The sequence below is a fragment of the Nansenia antarctica genome (genome assembly GCF_963989245.1).
Source record: "Nansenia antarctica genome assembly, chromosome: 9".
In the NCBI taxonomy this organism is placed as follows: domain Eukaryota; kingdom Metazoa; phylum Chordata; class Actinopteri; order Argentiniformes; family Microstomatidae; genus Nansenia; species Nansenia antarctica.
The window spans coordinates 38,299,046-38,316,222 of NC_137679.1; the positions used below are offsets into that span (position 1 = coordinate 38,299,046).

At 47.7% G+C, this 17,177-nt stretch overlaps 1 protein-coding gene across 1 annotated transcript in view; it reads right to left on the reverse strand.

Annotated features, from left to right (window-relative positions):
- The window catches only part of ppip5k1a (diphosphoinositol pentakisphosphate kinase 1a), a gene marked incomplete at its 5' end in the record, with an annotated part of 37,882 nt that extends 20,976 nt beyond the window's left edge, over positions 1 to 16,906 (reverse strand). Inside the window, 18 exons of the mRNA XM_080539748.1 lie at positions 2,100 to 2,323; positions 2,814 to 2,955; positions 3,817 to 3,999; positions 4,228 to 4,349; positions 5,559 to 5,684; positions 6,680 to 6,765; positions 8,277 to 8,386; positions 8,566 to 8,641; positions 8,754 to 8,840; positions 9,104 to 9,205; positions 9,778 to 9,899; positions 10,442 to 10,603; positions 11,918 to 12,019; positions 13,394 to 13,548; positions 14,969 to 15,054; positions 15,636 to 15,726; positions 16,215 to 16,410; positions 16,751 to 16,906. Of these exons, the coding sequence (XP_080395874.1) occupies positions 2,100 to 2,323; positions 2,814 to 2,955; positions 3,817 to 3,999; positions 4,228 to 4,349; positions 5,559 to 5,684; positions 6,680 to 6,765; positions 8,277 to 8,386; positions 8,566 to 8,641; positions 8,754 to 8,840; positions 9,104 to 9,205; positions 9,778 to 9,899; positions 10,442 to 10,603; positions 11,918 to 12,019; positions 13,394 to 13,548; positions 14,969 to 15,054; positions 15,636 to 15,726; positions 16,215 to 16,410; positions 16,751 to 16,906 (2,328 nt within the window). The remainder of the gene's footprint in view (positions 1 to 2,099; positions 2,324 to 2,813; positions 2,956 to 3,816; positions 4,000 to 4,227; positions 4,350 to 5,558; positions 5,685 to 6,679; positions 6,766 to 8,276; positions 8,387 to 8,565; positions 8,642 to 8,753; positions 8,841 to 9,103; positions 9,206 to 9,777; positions 9,900 to 10,441; positions 10,604 to 11,917; positions 12,020 to 13,393; positions 13,549 to 14,968; positions 15,055 to 15,635; positions 15,727 to 16,214; positions 16,411 to 16,750) is intronic.
- Positions 16,907 to 17,177: the final 271 nt, after the last annotated feature.

Below are 17,177 nucleotides of genomic sequence, written 5' to 3' on the forward strand. Positions count from 1 at the left end.
GACATCGCAATAATGACAATGAATTTAATGACAATGAATGACTCCAACCAAAACAACCAGTCCATCAATAGTCATAAAGCGTTGTCAAAAATCACGTTACCAAGCGCCTTTCTCAGAACAATTCGTCGTCTAGAATCCAAAAATCAATCCATCATAGTGGTGGTCAAAAACGTAGAAAGAGGATCTCTTGGGGACGCGGCCACATTTGCCTGTGAAGGAGAGATGACAAATAAGCGGAAACATTTCTCAGTAGAGTCGAACGGTGATATATCATCATCCTTTACGCGTATCCTTAACTGTAGTTACATTTCGCGTGTCATGATGCCATTAGACATGGAAATATGTCAATGCGCGGCTGTCATGCACAAATCAGCTTGTAACGTTAGACACACAGCACACAGCACATCGGCATAATAACGTTTTGTTGTTGTTGTGCTTGTTATAAAGAAAAGGTCTATAATGCATTGAAATGACATTAGTACAACAGACATTAGACATCAGACATGGAAATGTCAATGCGCGGGCTGTCATGCACAAATCAGCTTGTAACGTTAGACACACAGCACATCGGCATGATAACGTTTTTGTTGTTGTTGTGCTTGTTATAAAGAACAAGGTTCTATAATGCATTGAAATGAATGATACAACCCATTAATAATATTACATAATAACAACTGCTCGGATAGATTGCGGGTGGAAATAGGTCAAAATGCGCATCATGTACAAGTCAGCCGAACGTTTGATAGATAACTTTACATATGTGTACCATCATCCGCTGTCAAACGCCACAGGTAATAATTGATTTATGACTGTACATCTCTGAAATGCTCGACTGTCATGCAGCGTTGCGTTACTGTAACGTTAGACACAGCACCGACATAAAAGCGATTTTTGGGTTATGCGTGTTATAAATAAAAGGTCTATAATGCATTGTAATGACATTAAACTAAGACAATAAGATGGTTATCATAATTTTTCAAATCTTTATTAATAAGTAATTACAGAGAATTAAAATGACATTTCCGCATTGAATAGAGCGACATAAGATTTCTGTAGATGATTCGCAATGCATCCTGGTATCAAGGGGTAGCGTACCGTTAGCCCTTCGAAGCTAGTCTGGTCCTGAAATCCCTCGAAACGAAGTAATAGTTAGCCCTCCCCCTTACCCCTAGCCCTCGACGAAATATGAATTGAGACAGCCCTCGCCCTAAACGTGAACGCGCAAATCGAGCCATAGGGGTGAAAACGAAGGGCTAGGGGTGAATTGGGATTGGGCCTTAAAGTCAGATGTCTGGGTGCATTTTGGATTTAAAAAATGTGACGATAGAGATGAGCTGGACAAAAGCAAAGTCATATGTAAATAAAAAGTACATTCATGTAACTGCTTTGGAGTCAATTCATTGATATGTTTAACAATGATACATGTTATAGGGTTCCTTGAACCATTTATAGCATTAGTTCAGAGAATCTCTTTCATATTCAAGCAAAAAATGTATATTGTAACTAGATCGAATCGGAATCGAATCGAATCGAATCGAAACGTGAATCGAATCGAATCGGGCTGTGAATCGAGCTGTGAATCGGAATCGAATCGTTTTGGGAAATCAGTGGCGATACCCAGCCCTACCTCCGCCCCTCCCTCCCTCCCTCCATCCCTCCCTCCGTCCCTCCGTCCCTCTCTCCCTCCCTCCCCTCCCTCCCCCATCCCCCCATCTCTCTCCCTCCCCCCATCTCCCTCCCTCCCTCCGTCCGTCCCTCCCTCCGCCCCTCCGCCCCTCCCTCCCCCCCTCCCCCCTCCCTCCCTCCGTCCCTCTCTCCGTCCCTCCCTCACTCCGTCCCTCCCTCCGTCCCTCCCTCACTCCGTCCCTCCCTCCGTCCCTCCCTCCCCCCATCCCCCTCCCTCCCCCCATCTCCCTCCCTCCCTCCGCCCCTCCATCCCTCCCTCCCTCCCTCCGTCCCTCCCTCCCTCCATCCCTCCCTCCCTCCCTCCCTCCCTCCCCCCATCTCCCTCCCTCCCTCTCTCCCTCCCTCCGTCCCTCCCTCCCTCCCTCCCCCCATCTCCCTCCCTCCGCCCCTCCCTCCCTCCATCCCTCCCTCACCTGTGGGATGATGATGTCGGCCAGGGCCCGAGACAGCCTGAACAGCTCCAGGGTGTCCTCCAGGCCCAGGGTGGAGTTGTGCTGCACGTCGTACTTGACGCAGTCGTAGATGTCGGGGATCTTGCTGATGTCGTAGCGGCCGCTCTTCATGCGGAAGTCCGTCTCCAGCTTGGACCAACGCTGAAGCATCAGCTCCAGGCTCTCGCTGTGGTACAGCTGCAGGTCTGCATGGGGGGGGGGGGGGGGGGGGGGGGGGGATGGAGGGTGGGTGGGGTACGAGGGAGAGATGGAAGAGGAGGAGAAGGAGGAGAGGAATGGAGGAGGAGGGAGGGGAGGAGGGAAGGGAAGGTGGGTTGGGGTATGAGGGAGAGATGGAAGAGGTGGAGAAGGAGGAGGAGGAGTAATGGAAGAGGAGGGAGAGAAGGAGGAGGAGGGGTTCAAGAGGGGGAGGGGGAGGAGGAAGAGGAGGTGAAAAAGGAATCAAGAGGAAGAGGGGCAGGTAGAGGAACAAGGGAGAGATGGAAGAAGAGGAGGGATATTATATAAATATTATATAAATAAATGTCGTTGTTTGGTACCTGTACTATATCAATGACAATAAAGACCATTCATTCATTCATTCATTCATTCATTAGTTATGTGGGTGATGTCCAGAGGTCAACGTCACCTTGGGACAGTAAGTGTATGGGTAGGTGAGGTTTTGGGGGGTCCCACCTGCAGACTTGGGGTCCTCCAGCCTCTTGCGTATCTGGGAGGTGAGGCTCTGGATGAGGGTGTAGACCTGGTCACACGTGGTCACGGGGTTCTCCACGATCTTCATGGAGTTCACCACCGAGGCACTGCAGGTAGGGGCCAGCTAGGAGGAGAACACACACACACACAGACAGACACAGACACAGACACACACACACACACACACACACACACACACACACACTATTAGTCTAATTCTAAGTGTTTGCGTGGAGGACAGTGAGAGAACACCAGAGGACCGTCGACCGGCGCTTTATTACGAAAGCACAGAACAACTTTTACATTGCCATGACTTTCTAAAAGAACAAGGGCCGTTATTATTCGTTAACGAACAGTAACTTAAAAAAAACTAAATCCTCCCTGCTGCTTTCATTATATCAGCACTAATTAGCGACCCCCGCCGCATGATCAAAGGGATAATACCACAAAAGCAGATTAGCAGTTAGCATCATCCTGACAAAACCCACCCGCCACTTCACACCACTTAGCTTCTCCCTCTCTGACACCATCACGCGCTGCCTTAGACCCCTTCCCCCCAGGGCAGGGAGACACATTCCAAGAGAGGAGGGGTTAGGATTGGATCCCCCCCCCCCCCCCCCAGTACTCAAGTTGTAAAAGAAAATCAGGGGGGATGGTGGATTTTATGATATAGGGACAATTTTAGCATCCCCACAGCGTCAGTGACTTCAGTGTCAGAGACCTGGTAAAAATGTCATTGCATGTGTGCGTGACCCCTCGCCCACAGTATTTTACTCAATATGCGCAAAAGTAAATGTTAAATAGCAGTAATACCACGTTCATTGATAAAAATGTTATGAATGACATAAGGGATGGAAAGGGGGGATGGCAGTTTTAGAAGGGGGATGATTTTGACCGTTTTTATTTCAGGGGGGATGCCATCCGAGTGCTGATCAACTCGAGTGCTGCCCCAACCCCCCCCCCGGGAGATTGGCGATTTAGTTACCCTATCGTAGTCCTCCTCTGTGAACTCCTGGTCCTTCTGCATGATGCCGTGGAGGCGGGCCTTGACCCGGTGCTGGCAGCCGCTGAGGGAGTCGCTGTCGTTGTCCAGCAGGCCGTTCATGTTGGCGCTCTTCACCATCTGGACCAGGATGGGCGTCAGCTCCCCCTCCAACGCCAGCAGACCCTGGCACACGCAGACGCGTGCACACACACACACAGACGCACACACACACAGACGCACGCACACACAGACGCACGCACACGCACACAGACGCGCACACACAGACGCACACACACAGACGCACACACACACACACACGTACAGACGTACACACACACACCTTGTGTCAGCTAAAGAACAACGCTCTAAAATGTAAATGTCATTCCTCTCACCCCCTGACCCCTTAGCTACCTTGGCGAAGGCCGCAGCGGTCATCTGCACCCTGCCCTCGTCAGACGCGTAGATCTTGAGGTCGTGTCGGTAAGTGCTGTGTAACCGTAGCAACCCGCAGCCAGGGAACCCGGCGTAGTCTCCTGAAACAAAACAGAAGAAAAAAAACTACGGTGTCAACATCTTCAAAACGTGGACAATTACACCCTCGGTTGTTAGAGAATGTATTGAGAATGGACTGATTCAGACAACAAGAACTGATTTGGAGTGTAGTATCCCTTTAAGAGATAGATTTGGAGAGTAGTATCCCTTTAAGAGATAGATTTGGAGTGTAGTATCCCTTTAAGAGATAGATTTGGAGTGTAGTATCCCTTTAAGAGATAGATTTGGAGTGTAGTATCCCTTTAAGAGATAGATTTGGAGTGTAGTATCCCTTTAAGAGATAGATTTGGAGTGTAGTATCCCTTTAAGAGATAGATTTGGAGTGTAGTATCCCTTTAAGAGATAGATTTGGAGTGTAGTATCCCTTTAAGAGATAGATTTGGAGTGTAGTATCCCTTTAAGAGATAGATCGGGACATCAGTCTGAGAACATCAACACTGAATGAAGCCGACTAAATGAAACACATTTAGCTGTTAGTATTGGATCAGCATTCGGCTTAGAACATGTGTGATATTCACACTGGACCATTATTAAGGAATTAGCAGGGTTAAGGGTCAATTCAAGGGAAAATTCAATTCTGTTAATTCACTTACAAACTGAGTATATGCATTGATTGGACTGCCGGTTTAGATTAAAACAACTTTAACTTTAGCGACATTTTGGGATTTGCCCAGTCCCTGCAGCTGAGGTTATCCCCCCCTGTCTCCCTGCACAGCCCTGTTCACAGACACCTGTTCAGGTAAGTAAGTAAGTAAAGCTTTATTTATATAGCACCTTTCCTACAAGAAATGCAGCTCAAAGTGCTTTGCACAGCCCTGCTCAGACACCTGTTCAGATGCACAGCCCTGCTCACAGACACCTGTTCTGACCTCACCAGGTCAGTGGCATGACTGGATATGTGGTGGTGGAGGAACACTATGAGCAGACTGTATTTGACAATTAAACAAATGGTAAAACTCTCATTCCTTCTGAAAGGAAAAATGCTCTACCTTAAACACACTGAAATACATGTGTGTGTGTGTGTGTGTGTGTGTGTGTATCATGTGAGCACTGTGTTTGTGTGCTGTGTGTATCGTGTGTGTGTGTGTGTGTGTGTGTGTGTTTGTGTGTATCATGTGAGCACTGTGTTTGTGAGCTGTGTGTAGCATGTGTGTATCGTGTGTGTGTGTGTGTGTGTGTGTGTGTCTCACCTTGTCCTCCAGGGTACATACAGCGGAAGGCCCTGCCCAGCTCCTCAGCCTGTACCCTGCCCGCCGGGGTCAGCTCCCCGCCCCACTTCAGCACCAGCAGCAGAGACGGAGCCTCCTTACACGCGTCTGGAACACACACACACCCCCAGGCCAGGTGAGACTACAGGGTCTACCAGGGGTATCTCCAAAGGGGAGGCTGGTGCCGTAAACTAAGCAGGCATATCACATGTATGTACATATGTGGCAGCAGCTGGGGAAAGCGGGAACAAGTCGGCAACCGACAAAAATGTTCAGACTTTTATTCTGAAAAATTTAAATAAATGTCAACGTTGCTGAAAAATCACACACTCGCTAGTTGATATGATGCGTTTTTGTGTGACTATATGCCAATTGTGTGTGCCTAGCAAATATTGCAATACTCATAGTTTAACATACTTTAAACTGACCACTCTCAGTAGCAAACAACACATCCTTAGGAGCAGGCACATATACCATATCAAGTAACAGTGAGACCAGTTTAACTCTAAGGACATAGGAGCCTTGCCCAGTCAGCAGAAAGGACAGCATGGACACAGGATAGAGCCATGTATGGGAACTAATGTCAGTATTGTAAGTTACGAGGTAAAGCTATTCCCTCTCTGAGAACAAGTATATAAGCTGTAACAAACATCTGTACTTTGCTCTGCATTCCCTATGCCGCAGCCATGCTCGGCATCTCCTATGTCGTAGCCATGCTTAAAGCTTGGACTTAACAGAGCATGCTGCCTTGGAAACATCTGTACAGAGAATGTAACTCAGATCTGCCTAATACAATGATTACGATTCAACCTTCTCTCTAAGTCATCATATGTCATTTCCGGCCACCTGACTAAGAAAGATATTCATATATCACTAGTCAAGGCAAAATATCGCAATGCAATGGATTCGGTGAGTAATCCCCACTACTCTACACTAACTAGGTAGTAGCATCGAATCCATTGCATTGCATGTCATTTATTTTCAACAACGTTGACATTTATTTACATTTTCAGAATAAAAGTCAGAACATTTTTGATTGGTTGCCGACTTGTTCCCACTTTCACCAGCTGTTGTCAAAAGTCTCCAACAGTTTTCCCACATACCCTCTTCCTCACTGGAGGCTTTGGGCTGCCCATGGGGCAGGTAGGTGATCTGCACTTTCCTGTTGATCCCAGAGAAATGGCCGTACCTGAGGAAAAAACAGGAATACAAAAAAAAAGAGAAGGGGGCATTTCCCTTTAGTTCCTATTCGGTTGTTAAGTCTGACGTCAGGCGTGACGTTTAGCAATTTCCGGGTCCAAATAAAAAATTCCCCGCACCAGAGTACCAGTGTACTAAAGCGGTAGAATGACAGTTCAATCGTTTTTTAGACTCGGATCTATTCATACAACAAGGGACACAGCACTTTCCCGTTTTCCCCATATTGTCAGCGTCTTTGAGCCTCGGAAAAGCGCTATACAAATTATTATTATTACTGCAGCATTTCGAAGAGAGCGCCTCAGCCAACGTTGGACCCGGAAACACGTCACGACTTAACAACCGAATTGTCTAGTCATTGTATTTCAATAGACTGGCCACCAGTTTGTTTCTGTTTGGGGCCAAAGCATTGTCTGGTCAAAGGCTGGTGGAGGTGCTGTAGAAATGGGAGGACGGGCTCATTGTAATCCGTGGAATGGAATGAGGAACGGTATCAAAGGCCGCACGTCTACAGCTGCCTGCCCTGTGTGAGGACAGGGACGATGCGACGCGGCAGCCTTGTTGAATATAGAAACAGGTGATTAGTCATTATCATGTTTCAATAAAAACATGTCACAGTGACCCCGCCAAGGGCAGGTGTGTGTGTGCTTGTGTGTGTGTCTGTGTGTGTGTGTGTGTGTGTGTGTGTGTGTGTGGGGAGATGAGTGTGTGTATATGAGAGAGAGAGAGAAAGAGAGAGAGAGAGAGAGAGTGTGAGAGAGAGAGAGAGAGAGAGAGAGAGAGAGAAAGAAAGAGAGAGAGAGCAAGAGAGAGAGAACGAGAGAGAGAGAGAGAGAGAGCGAGGGAAAAAAAGAGAGAGAGAGATTCCTCTGAAAGCACCATGTGCCGGTTCATTTCCTTCCCATATAAACTGTTTTATAGACAGGCAAGAGAAACAACTGCACTGTGTGTCTCTGTTCCATGTGGTTGGGGCTGGCGACAGCGTCACGGTCAGCCCGGGAACGGCCTTGTATGGATCCACAGCACAGCATCAAATACACCATGGGTTTATGGAGTAAACCACTTTGTGATCGTGTGAACTTGAAACTCCACATGACTGCAAAGCCTAGCCCAGGGCTTATACATTGCGGTACACAAACCATGATCGCCTTGAGGGTTTTTCGTGGGCGTCATCGAAATGCACGTTAGCCTACGGCCAAAAGGTTTTTACTGTGGAGCTTCTCCCAGTTCTCAATCTCACGAACCAAATAATTATACTAAGTGGGAGACATTTCTGACACCAATTCTGTGTTATGGGACCACACACACACACACCACTTTCCAGTTTGAGCACTCTGACTGACAGAACATACTGTCGTTGTGTATTCGGTATTCCATCTTTTTTTCTTTTTTTCTGCAGATGTACTTTGATGCAGTTTCGAGGCACTAAAATGGCCCAGAAAGTTAAATTGGCCCCAGGTGAGAACGTGTGCCAAATACCCAGTTTTACGACCTGTCACTCACATCTCCAGCACCGTCTTCAGCTGCTCCAGTTTGGACTTCTTCTCTTCGATCTCACAGTCGTTGTGTTGCCCCAGTTCTGCCAACAGCTGGCGGGCTATGTCCAGAACCTCCTACAGAGCCAGCATCGAAAGGAGATTTATAAAAAATCACAAAAGCAGCTTTTTCCCACACAACTTTTATTCTTCTTTATTCGCAGGAATACATTTGAAATCGGATATCGAAAAATGACAATACAAAACAAAATGGTGGCCGTGCGGAGGCCCCCACGTGCTGTAGTTAGGTACCATACCTGCAGTTGTTTGGGCTTCTTCAGCTTTAACTTCCCTGTCTTGTAACCGCCGTATTTTTCAAATAATTCGAAAAACCTAAATATGGGGGAAAGAGAGAGAGAGAGAGAGATTCACTCATAGTGTATATATACAGGGTCGTCATTTCTATATGAAACTGAATAGATTCCATGGAACAGACGGAACTTACATGGGGTTCCGCACTTCCATCTTCATCTTCTGTTTGGGAGTTCTGTCTCCATGACGAATTATCGCTATGACACAGCGCAGCTCCATCCTGAGTGGGGGGTGGGGGGATGGACGTATACAATAAGATTATGACTTTATTATCCTCTTGAGGAAATGTTGTTTGTGACATTGTGTTACATTAAAATACATCACACCCAGAGTTGCAGGGCATAGAAAATGACAAATGTGGTAAAGGACTATATGGCTGATAAGAACAAACGTCATTTGCCTCCGAATGATCTGATCTTCACAATGAATGATTTTCATTGTCAGAGACTGGATTCGTGCTTAGCTGAGTGTGGTGTAACTCACATGGTCCCAGACGTGGTGGGGACTATGGGGATGTCCTCTGCCTCTGTGGGGATGGACCAGGGGATGTGGAACTGTGGAGCTAGCTCTCGCATCACGATATTCCTACATGGAGAGAGAGAGGAGGAGAGAAGAGAGAGGAGAGAGGAGAAAGGAGAGAGGAGAAGAGGAGAGAGGAGAGAGAGGAGAGTGGAGAGAGGAGAGAGGAGAGAGGAGAGAGGAGAGAGGAGAAGAGAGGAGAGAAGAGAGAAGAGAGATACCGTCAACTCATGGGCCATCACTACCAAACCAACATCTGAATTGTCTGCTATCACTAAAAAACTAAGGATCTATATTTTATTCAACCTTTATTTATCCAGGGGTAGTCTCATTGAGATCAAATGCATTTTCCAGTAAAGATAAAACATAAATCCACTTCAAAAATACCTAACACAAACACTTAGGCAACAACATAGACACAATCAGTTCAATAGTCACAAGTCACAAACAGTTCAATCAGACAGCTGACAGAACAAGCCAGAACAAGCCAGGAATCCAAGCCTGCTAACAGTGAGGACAGTGAGGTCCCTCTGGGATCAAGCCGCCGCCCCCCCCCCCCCCCCCACCCCCGGCACAGGGTAACCACCCTCAAATACAATATGACAGAAATAGCCGCTGGCTGGCGTGGCTCGGCCTACCCCAGGATCTTGGCACAGTCGTCGTAGTACTTCATGGAGTTCTTCACGAAACTGAAGCCGTTGACGTCGCACACGTAGGAGTGTCCGTTGGCCCGCAGGAGGTCAAACCCACACACCGTTTGCTGCAGCGAGAAGGAGAGTGACGGAATTGTCGGTGAGTCACATTTCGAGAGATCGAGTCACCCCCCCCGTCTTTAATATCACGCAGTGTCGTCGAGAAGGGCGTCGTGTGGAGAACGCACAGCAGGGTTTCAGGGAAAAAGGAGGAGGCTGACAGAGGTGGGAAAACCAAGAGGACAGAGGCTCACAGTAACGCATGGAAATGTTCTGTGTGTTACAATGAGCCCGTCCTCCGATTTCGACCTCCACCGACCTCTTTCCCCGATCAAGTGTTTGACAGACACAACCTCTACAGGTCGTATCTACTCCTCCACTCCCTGTATTAATCGACGTGCTAAGCTAACAGTTACGCAACATCAACGTCGAGACTCGCAACGTGTCCAGACTCGCGACAACAACAACAGCAAATAAGAGCAGATTATCATTCTGTGTGTATGTGGCCCCATGCAAGTAACCCCCCCGGAACCCCAAAACACATCGTGTTACGATCCCCCAACGAGCTCCAACCGACGTAGCCCCCCTCTAAGGAGGAGCCATGGCTGACCTTGAAGGCCAGGCAGACCTTGCGGGCCACCAGCTTCTCCATGGCGGTGAGCATGACTGGGTAGCGGATCTCCTTCCCCTCGCTGTCCCGCTCCACCTTGCCGTCCAGGGCCGGGGACTTACGGGCCTCGGCGTGGGCGTAGTCCGGACCCACGGTGTACACCTGCAGTCACACACACACACGCGCGCGCACACACACAACAATTTAAGTACATTACAACACAGATATAGGACTCCGCAGACACACACACACATTACAATTTAAGTACATCACAACACAGATATATGCAGGACTGCACACACACACACACACACACACACATTACAATTTAAGTACATACAACACAGATATATGCAGGACTGCGGGCACACACACGCACGCACACATTACAATTTAAGTACATCACAACACAGATATATGCAGGACTGCACACGCACATGCACACACACACACACACACACACACACACACACACACACACACACACTAGTGTTGTCACGATACCAATATTTTACCCTGCGATACTATACCAGCCCAAGTATCACGATACTGAGTAGTATCGCGATACCGCGGCACTTTTGTAACACTTTTTATTTTTATGAACATGCAATGTATTTATACAAGTTACAATAACTTAATGAGTGGTGCATGAATAACATGCATTTAATGCATTACACTGTAACTCTACAGGTAAGTAAAAGTACTGAAACCGATATTTTTGTGAATAACATGTTTATTAATAAGTAGTTTGAAACATCAAACAGACCAACTGGCCTTTTGCAAGAGTATAGCAAAGTAGGTGTGTGTGTGTGTGTGTGTGTGTGTGTGTGTCTGTCTGTCTTTCTGTGTCTGTATGTCTGTCCGTCTGTGGGGTCTTTTTCACGAACTTGAAAAGTAAAAGCAAACACTGGCTTATCAAAAAAATAGAGGGCTACTTCCAAACTGTAGCTCAAGACTTAACTCAACTTGAGAAAACTCAGTGGTTTTAATTTTCTAGTTAATGCCCACTGAGCTCGCAGGAACCATAGGAACAACGTTTGAGGTTGCTAACCTGTTAGCCGACAAAGCTAACGCGATGGGTAGTCGCGATAAAGGCTGCGTTCGTCAATTCGCTCTGGAAATCTGACCCGCACTCGCGGAACGCCTCTCGTCCAATCAAACGAATCGGTCGCTCTGTGACGTTGCACCCAGTGTGCGCTCCGGCGCTCTCGGAGCGAATTGACGAACGCAGCCGAAAGTGTTATGAGTTGCCCCGCTGGTACCGTGTTCAACACGGTAGTATAGTATTCCACGGTAGTACCGTTGTATAAAGCTTATGGTATAGTAGGCACCGTGACATTTTGGCACCGCGGTATATCGTTGGTACCGGTATATCGTGCAACACTAACACACACACACTACAATTTAAGTACATCACAACACAGATATATGCAGGACTGCAGGACTCCACACACACACACACACACACACACACACCTTTACGTCTGTGCCGTCCGTTGGCATGAACTCTTCATAGATGTAGGAGCCGGTCTTTCTGACATTGCTCTCTGGGGAGTACACACTGCTGCGGCTCCCAATCTGAGAGAGAAACACAGAAACACAGAGTTAGATCTGAGAGAGAACCACAGTGTTAGATCTGAGAGAGAAACACAGTGTTAGATCTGAGAGAGAACCACAGTGTTAGATCTGAGAGAGAAACACAGTGTTAGATCTGAGAGAACCTCCATCTCTTCATCAACCGTCCACCTCAGCAAAGGAAAGCGCTTGTGTGTGCGGACTGAAAATGGATGTAGGTAAAGGCTTTTTTTTCCATTTCTAGATGCTGGCTTTCATATGATGTAGCCTTTAACACTAGAACAGCCATGGGTGGGGTCACCTAGATATGTGCGTTCTACCACCCAGTATCCTTATATTAAAAAAAATCACATCAGGATAAGCTAGTATAAATATATTTTTGCAGTTTTTCCGTGTAGGAGGCAGGCTAATTTACAAGACGGCCAACTAGTGGTCATTGTGTGTAAATAGCAGCTTTCCATTGTAAAGACTATGGTCATTTGACCCCCGAGGCAGCTCTTATAGTAGGTAAAAAAGGCACGGCTGTACTAGTGTTAACAGGAAAAGAGATGTTATGTAGAGATAATCAGACTGATTGATATGAAGATTCAGGTTTAAATTTAGCTGTGAGGCACTCAGTGTGATTTATCAGTAGACATGGCTGAGAGCAACGTTGCTGATGATAATAACGATTAAACCAGACATTGAGGTTGCGAAACTATAAAACTTGACAAAGAATACATTTTATATGCTGCATGTTTCTATTACGAGGTTTAACAACAGTTCCTGAAAGCGCTCTGAGAATGTAAAGTCAGATCGCGCTGAATAAACACAGGAAGGGGATATCGAGTACATCTATACAAAGCAGGAAAGAAATATCCTGAGAGTCATAAATCATCTATAGCAGGATTACAGTCATAGTCATAACATCTGTGTGTGCGCAGGTTTTGCTATGCGACTTAATAAAAACATCTTCATTGTTCGTGTCATCTTCATATCCATGCCCCCCCTACCCTCTGGATAAGACATAACAGATGCTAACTTTGACCTCTAAACAATCTCCGCTGCCCACATCGGAACCAGAGGGTTCTGTCCCTTTGATCTAGAACGCTGATTTATGACGTTCTTCTCTGCCGGAACACAATGTTCCGTCCTGCTTATTACCAGACAGAGAGACAGAGAGAGAGAGACAGAGAGAGAGAGACAGAGAGGAGGGGTGTGGCTTCTTACATAGCCGGGGTCTATTTCTGAACTGTTAACGTGCCCTTAAATAACAGCCATTATAAGTGACTTGAGGCTACGGGGGTGGAGGAGCGTGAGGAGGATAAAAGCCAGGTCTGGAAACAGCCAGGCCTCCTCTCTCTCATCTGTTAGCAGACTTAACAGACACGGACGGACCTTTCTGAAGAGCCGCTGGCTGCCCCCGCCAGCCGAGGTGGGGTAGTAGATGTAGACGTTGTGGTCTTCAGCACAGACGGGCTTCTCCACGAAGGGTTTAGGAAACACCTCGCCATTCACCTCCACGTGGTCCTCTCCTTCAACCAGGTTACACTCTGAGAGGGGGAGAGGGAGGGAGAGAGAGAGAGAGAGAGAGAGAGAGAGAGAGAGAGGAACATATTGTCAGACCAAAGTTTCATCCATTGATTCATTTGAATTCTATGGTTTCACCTTATACAGTCCAGACAGCACGGCAGCAAACTTCATCACACAGAATCCCACTAATGGGAAACTGCCCTCATACAGTACTTGATTGTGTTAGATGACTTCTATTCTTTCAATAGAGGCTCTGGTGATGGCCTGGGGTGGTCCAGTGGTCTAGCACCACGGTCTACAATGCACACATTATGCCCATGTCGGCATGAGTTCGAATCCGGCCCATGCCCTGCTGACTGACATGCCCTCTCCCCTCCTTACTTTCCTGTCTACCTTCACTAATTAATTAATTAATTTTGCCATTTAGCAGACGCTTTTATCCAAAGCGACTTACAATTACGAATTACAGGGACATTCCCCCTGGAGTAACTGAGGGCTAAGTGCCTTACCCAAGGGCACACTAGTAGTGGTGTGGCTTCAGGCGGGATTTGAACTCACAACCTTCCGATCACAAGTCCAACTCACTATCCACTAGACCACCACTACCCCGCAGACCTATCACTATCTCTGTCCAATAAAATGAAAAATATGAGTGGGACTGCCTCCACTCAGAACAAAATAACCTTAAAATAAATAAATAAATAAAGGGTCAGGAGATGTTGGCGTCAAGAGGGGAGGAGATGAGACACCAAGGGCCGGTTTCCCAGACACACTCTAAACCGAGACTAAATTGTACCTTCAATGGAGACTTTCTATTGAAAAATCGAATAGATTATCCCTCCACACGGGGACTGCGTGTGAGATGTCCGAGGTATTAAAGGGGAAGTCAGTGCCAGACACATCCCGCCACGTCACGTCACACCACTCAGGACATCACTGTAGCCTCCTCCGGCGCAAGACACTCACATTAGAGGCTATATTTAACCCCCCCCCCCACCCCCAGACCAAAATAAACCATCGATTGATGTGCTCAGGATGCAACACAACAGATGACTTCAAGAAGTCTGTCCTTGCATTGGTTTGATTAGACAAAAAGGACAAAAACAAGATATAAGTGGTAAAACGTGTTTTATACCTTTTTTTTTGGGTTTGTTTGTTTTTGGCCTCGTCGTGAAAGTCGTTTGACTAGCTAAAGGGTAGGAGTGACCCTGGGGAGGCTGGTGGTGGAGGCAGAAATTGGAAAAACGGCCTCATTGTATTGCATGGAAGGGAATGACAAAATGATCCCCTGCATTACAATGAGCCCCGTTCTCCGATTTCTACCTCCGCCAGGGCGTGACCGGAGGGGGCATAACAAACTGTTGAGTATCGACCGCATATTGACCGTCTCTGACGAGACCGTGGCAGGGATCGACAAGCGTCGACCGCACACTGACTGACCGTCTGGTTTATCTGGGTCACGGTTCAACACGGCGTAGCGCGGTAGGTCGATCCCCTCCTCCTGTAGGATACGGTACACCTCCCTCCTGAAACAAAACAAGGGGACATAAAGGGTTCACCGTGAGCGTGACCGAGACGCCCATATGGTCACTGTCGTAAAGGCAGGTGCTAAGTAGGATCCTTGGGACGACTTTAACCCTAACCGCTAAACTTAACCATAACCCTCACCCTCAGCTTAACACTTGAACAGCCGTGCCTTTTTTTCCTACTATAAGGGCCGCCTCGGGTTTACAATGGTATGCTGCTATTTACACACAACGACCACAAGTTGGCTGTCTATTGAAAATTAGCCTGCCTCCTACACAGAAAAAACTGCTAAATAGCTTTATATTAGCTTATCCTGATGTGATTTAGAAAATGTAAGGATACTGGGTGGTAGAACGCACATATCTAGGAAAAGTCATGAAAGGAAGGTCCTGAAATTTTATTGAGTGCAAAGATATAACTTTCTTTTTTTACTCACTTGGTCAAATGACCCCACCCATGGCTGTTCTAGTGTTACCTACTTTAAATGCCAAATTCAATGGCCTCCCAAGTAGCCCACTTAGCAATTCCCCTGTCATAAATGTTCATACACAGTTCCATTGATATACATGTATGTGTATACCTGTCCTGAATGTAGTACTGCATGTTCAGGTCATTGATGAGTAGAGGGTTCCGGAGTTTAGCGTAACTCACTGCCTTGTCCAGTGGGAAGCCTACGAGGTCAAACGTATCAGCCGTGAGCATCGTACAAGCAAACCTTGTCAACCGGAAAATATTCACATAGCCTACTTCCACTGTGACTGTGCCGTACTGTAAGTATGCACTCATGCATGTACAGTATGTACACACGCGATTCTTCACCATTGCATTAGCAAGTCAAACAGTGGTAGATGTAGTGGTAGAACAGGAAATGCAGGTGTTGTTGTTGTTGTTGTTGTTGTTGGTGTTGGTGTTGGTGCTGTGTGTTAGTCAGAATGACTCCTGCTCGGGTTGAACATGCTTATTCTTACGTAATGCTGAGTGATACAGGAAAGTGCTCTAATGGGATGTTGTGTGCGTGCATCATAAAGCTTTTGTCTGTGTAATCACTTTTTCAGTAAAATGCAGTGTGTGCTTTCTTTTGTGTGCGCACGCGTGCGTGTGTGTGTGTGTGTGTGTGTGTGTGTGTGCGTGTGTGTGTGTGTGTGTGTGTGTGTTGGACCTTTGGAGTGGAAGGAGATGAGGCAGTCACACAGGGGCCACTTGTCCACGGGCTCGTTAAGGATCACGTCCTCGGGGAAGATCACCACGGTGATGTACTCAAACCTGCACAACCGCTCCAGGATCTGGGTCATGGGCTTGGACTTGGACTTCTTCATCATGGAACAGATCCCCACCACGATCTGTCGCTCCGGTGGCTGGGGGAGGGAGGGGGGGAGGGGGGGAGGGGGGGAGGGAGGGAGGGAGGGAGGGAGGGAGGGAGGGAGGGAGGGGGGGAGGGACAGTCAAGCAGAAAGAAAGAAAGAAAGAAAGGGGTAGGGAAGAAAGGTTAATCCGCGTGAGAGGCAGATACTGTATAACAGTCTTGTGTGGTCGAATCTAGTCTTTCGAACAATGATAATCTCCTGCCTCACGGTCACGTGGTCTACTAAAGTCAGTCAGTCATGCAGTCGTGTGTGGTCTCTTGTGCAGTCGTGTTTAGTTGCGGCGACCGCGTTTGGCAGTCGTGGTTTTGGCCCACATCCTACTAGTACGTACTGAGTCTGCGTCCTCGTCGTCCTCGTACAGCTCCATGTCTGTCCTCATGCTGCAGTCCTGCTCCTCCAGCCCCTCCAGACTCTCATCGTCCTCGCAGCCCACGTAGAATCTGGGAGGAGCGCCGCTCTCGCCCGGGCTGGACGGCTCTGATGACATCACAGTCCCCGGCGGCGGCAGCCCTCAGCGTCCCGCAGCGCCATCACACCGCCACCACACCGACACGCCGTATAGAGGGGGGGGCCGCCGATGGGAGGGGGGGAGGTGTGGGGGGGAAGGGTAGGGTGTGAGGCCTGAGAAGAGGGGAGGGGGTGATGGTGATGGTGGTGGAGGCTAGAAGTCGACCTGGGCTGAGCTGAGCAGGGCAGACTGTGTGGGGGATGAGGTGGCTAGGTGGTGGGGGGGTTGGGCTGGGTAAATGGTGGTAAAT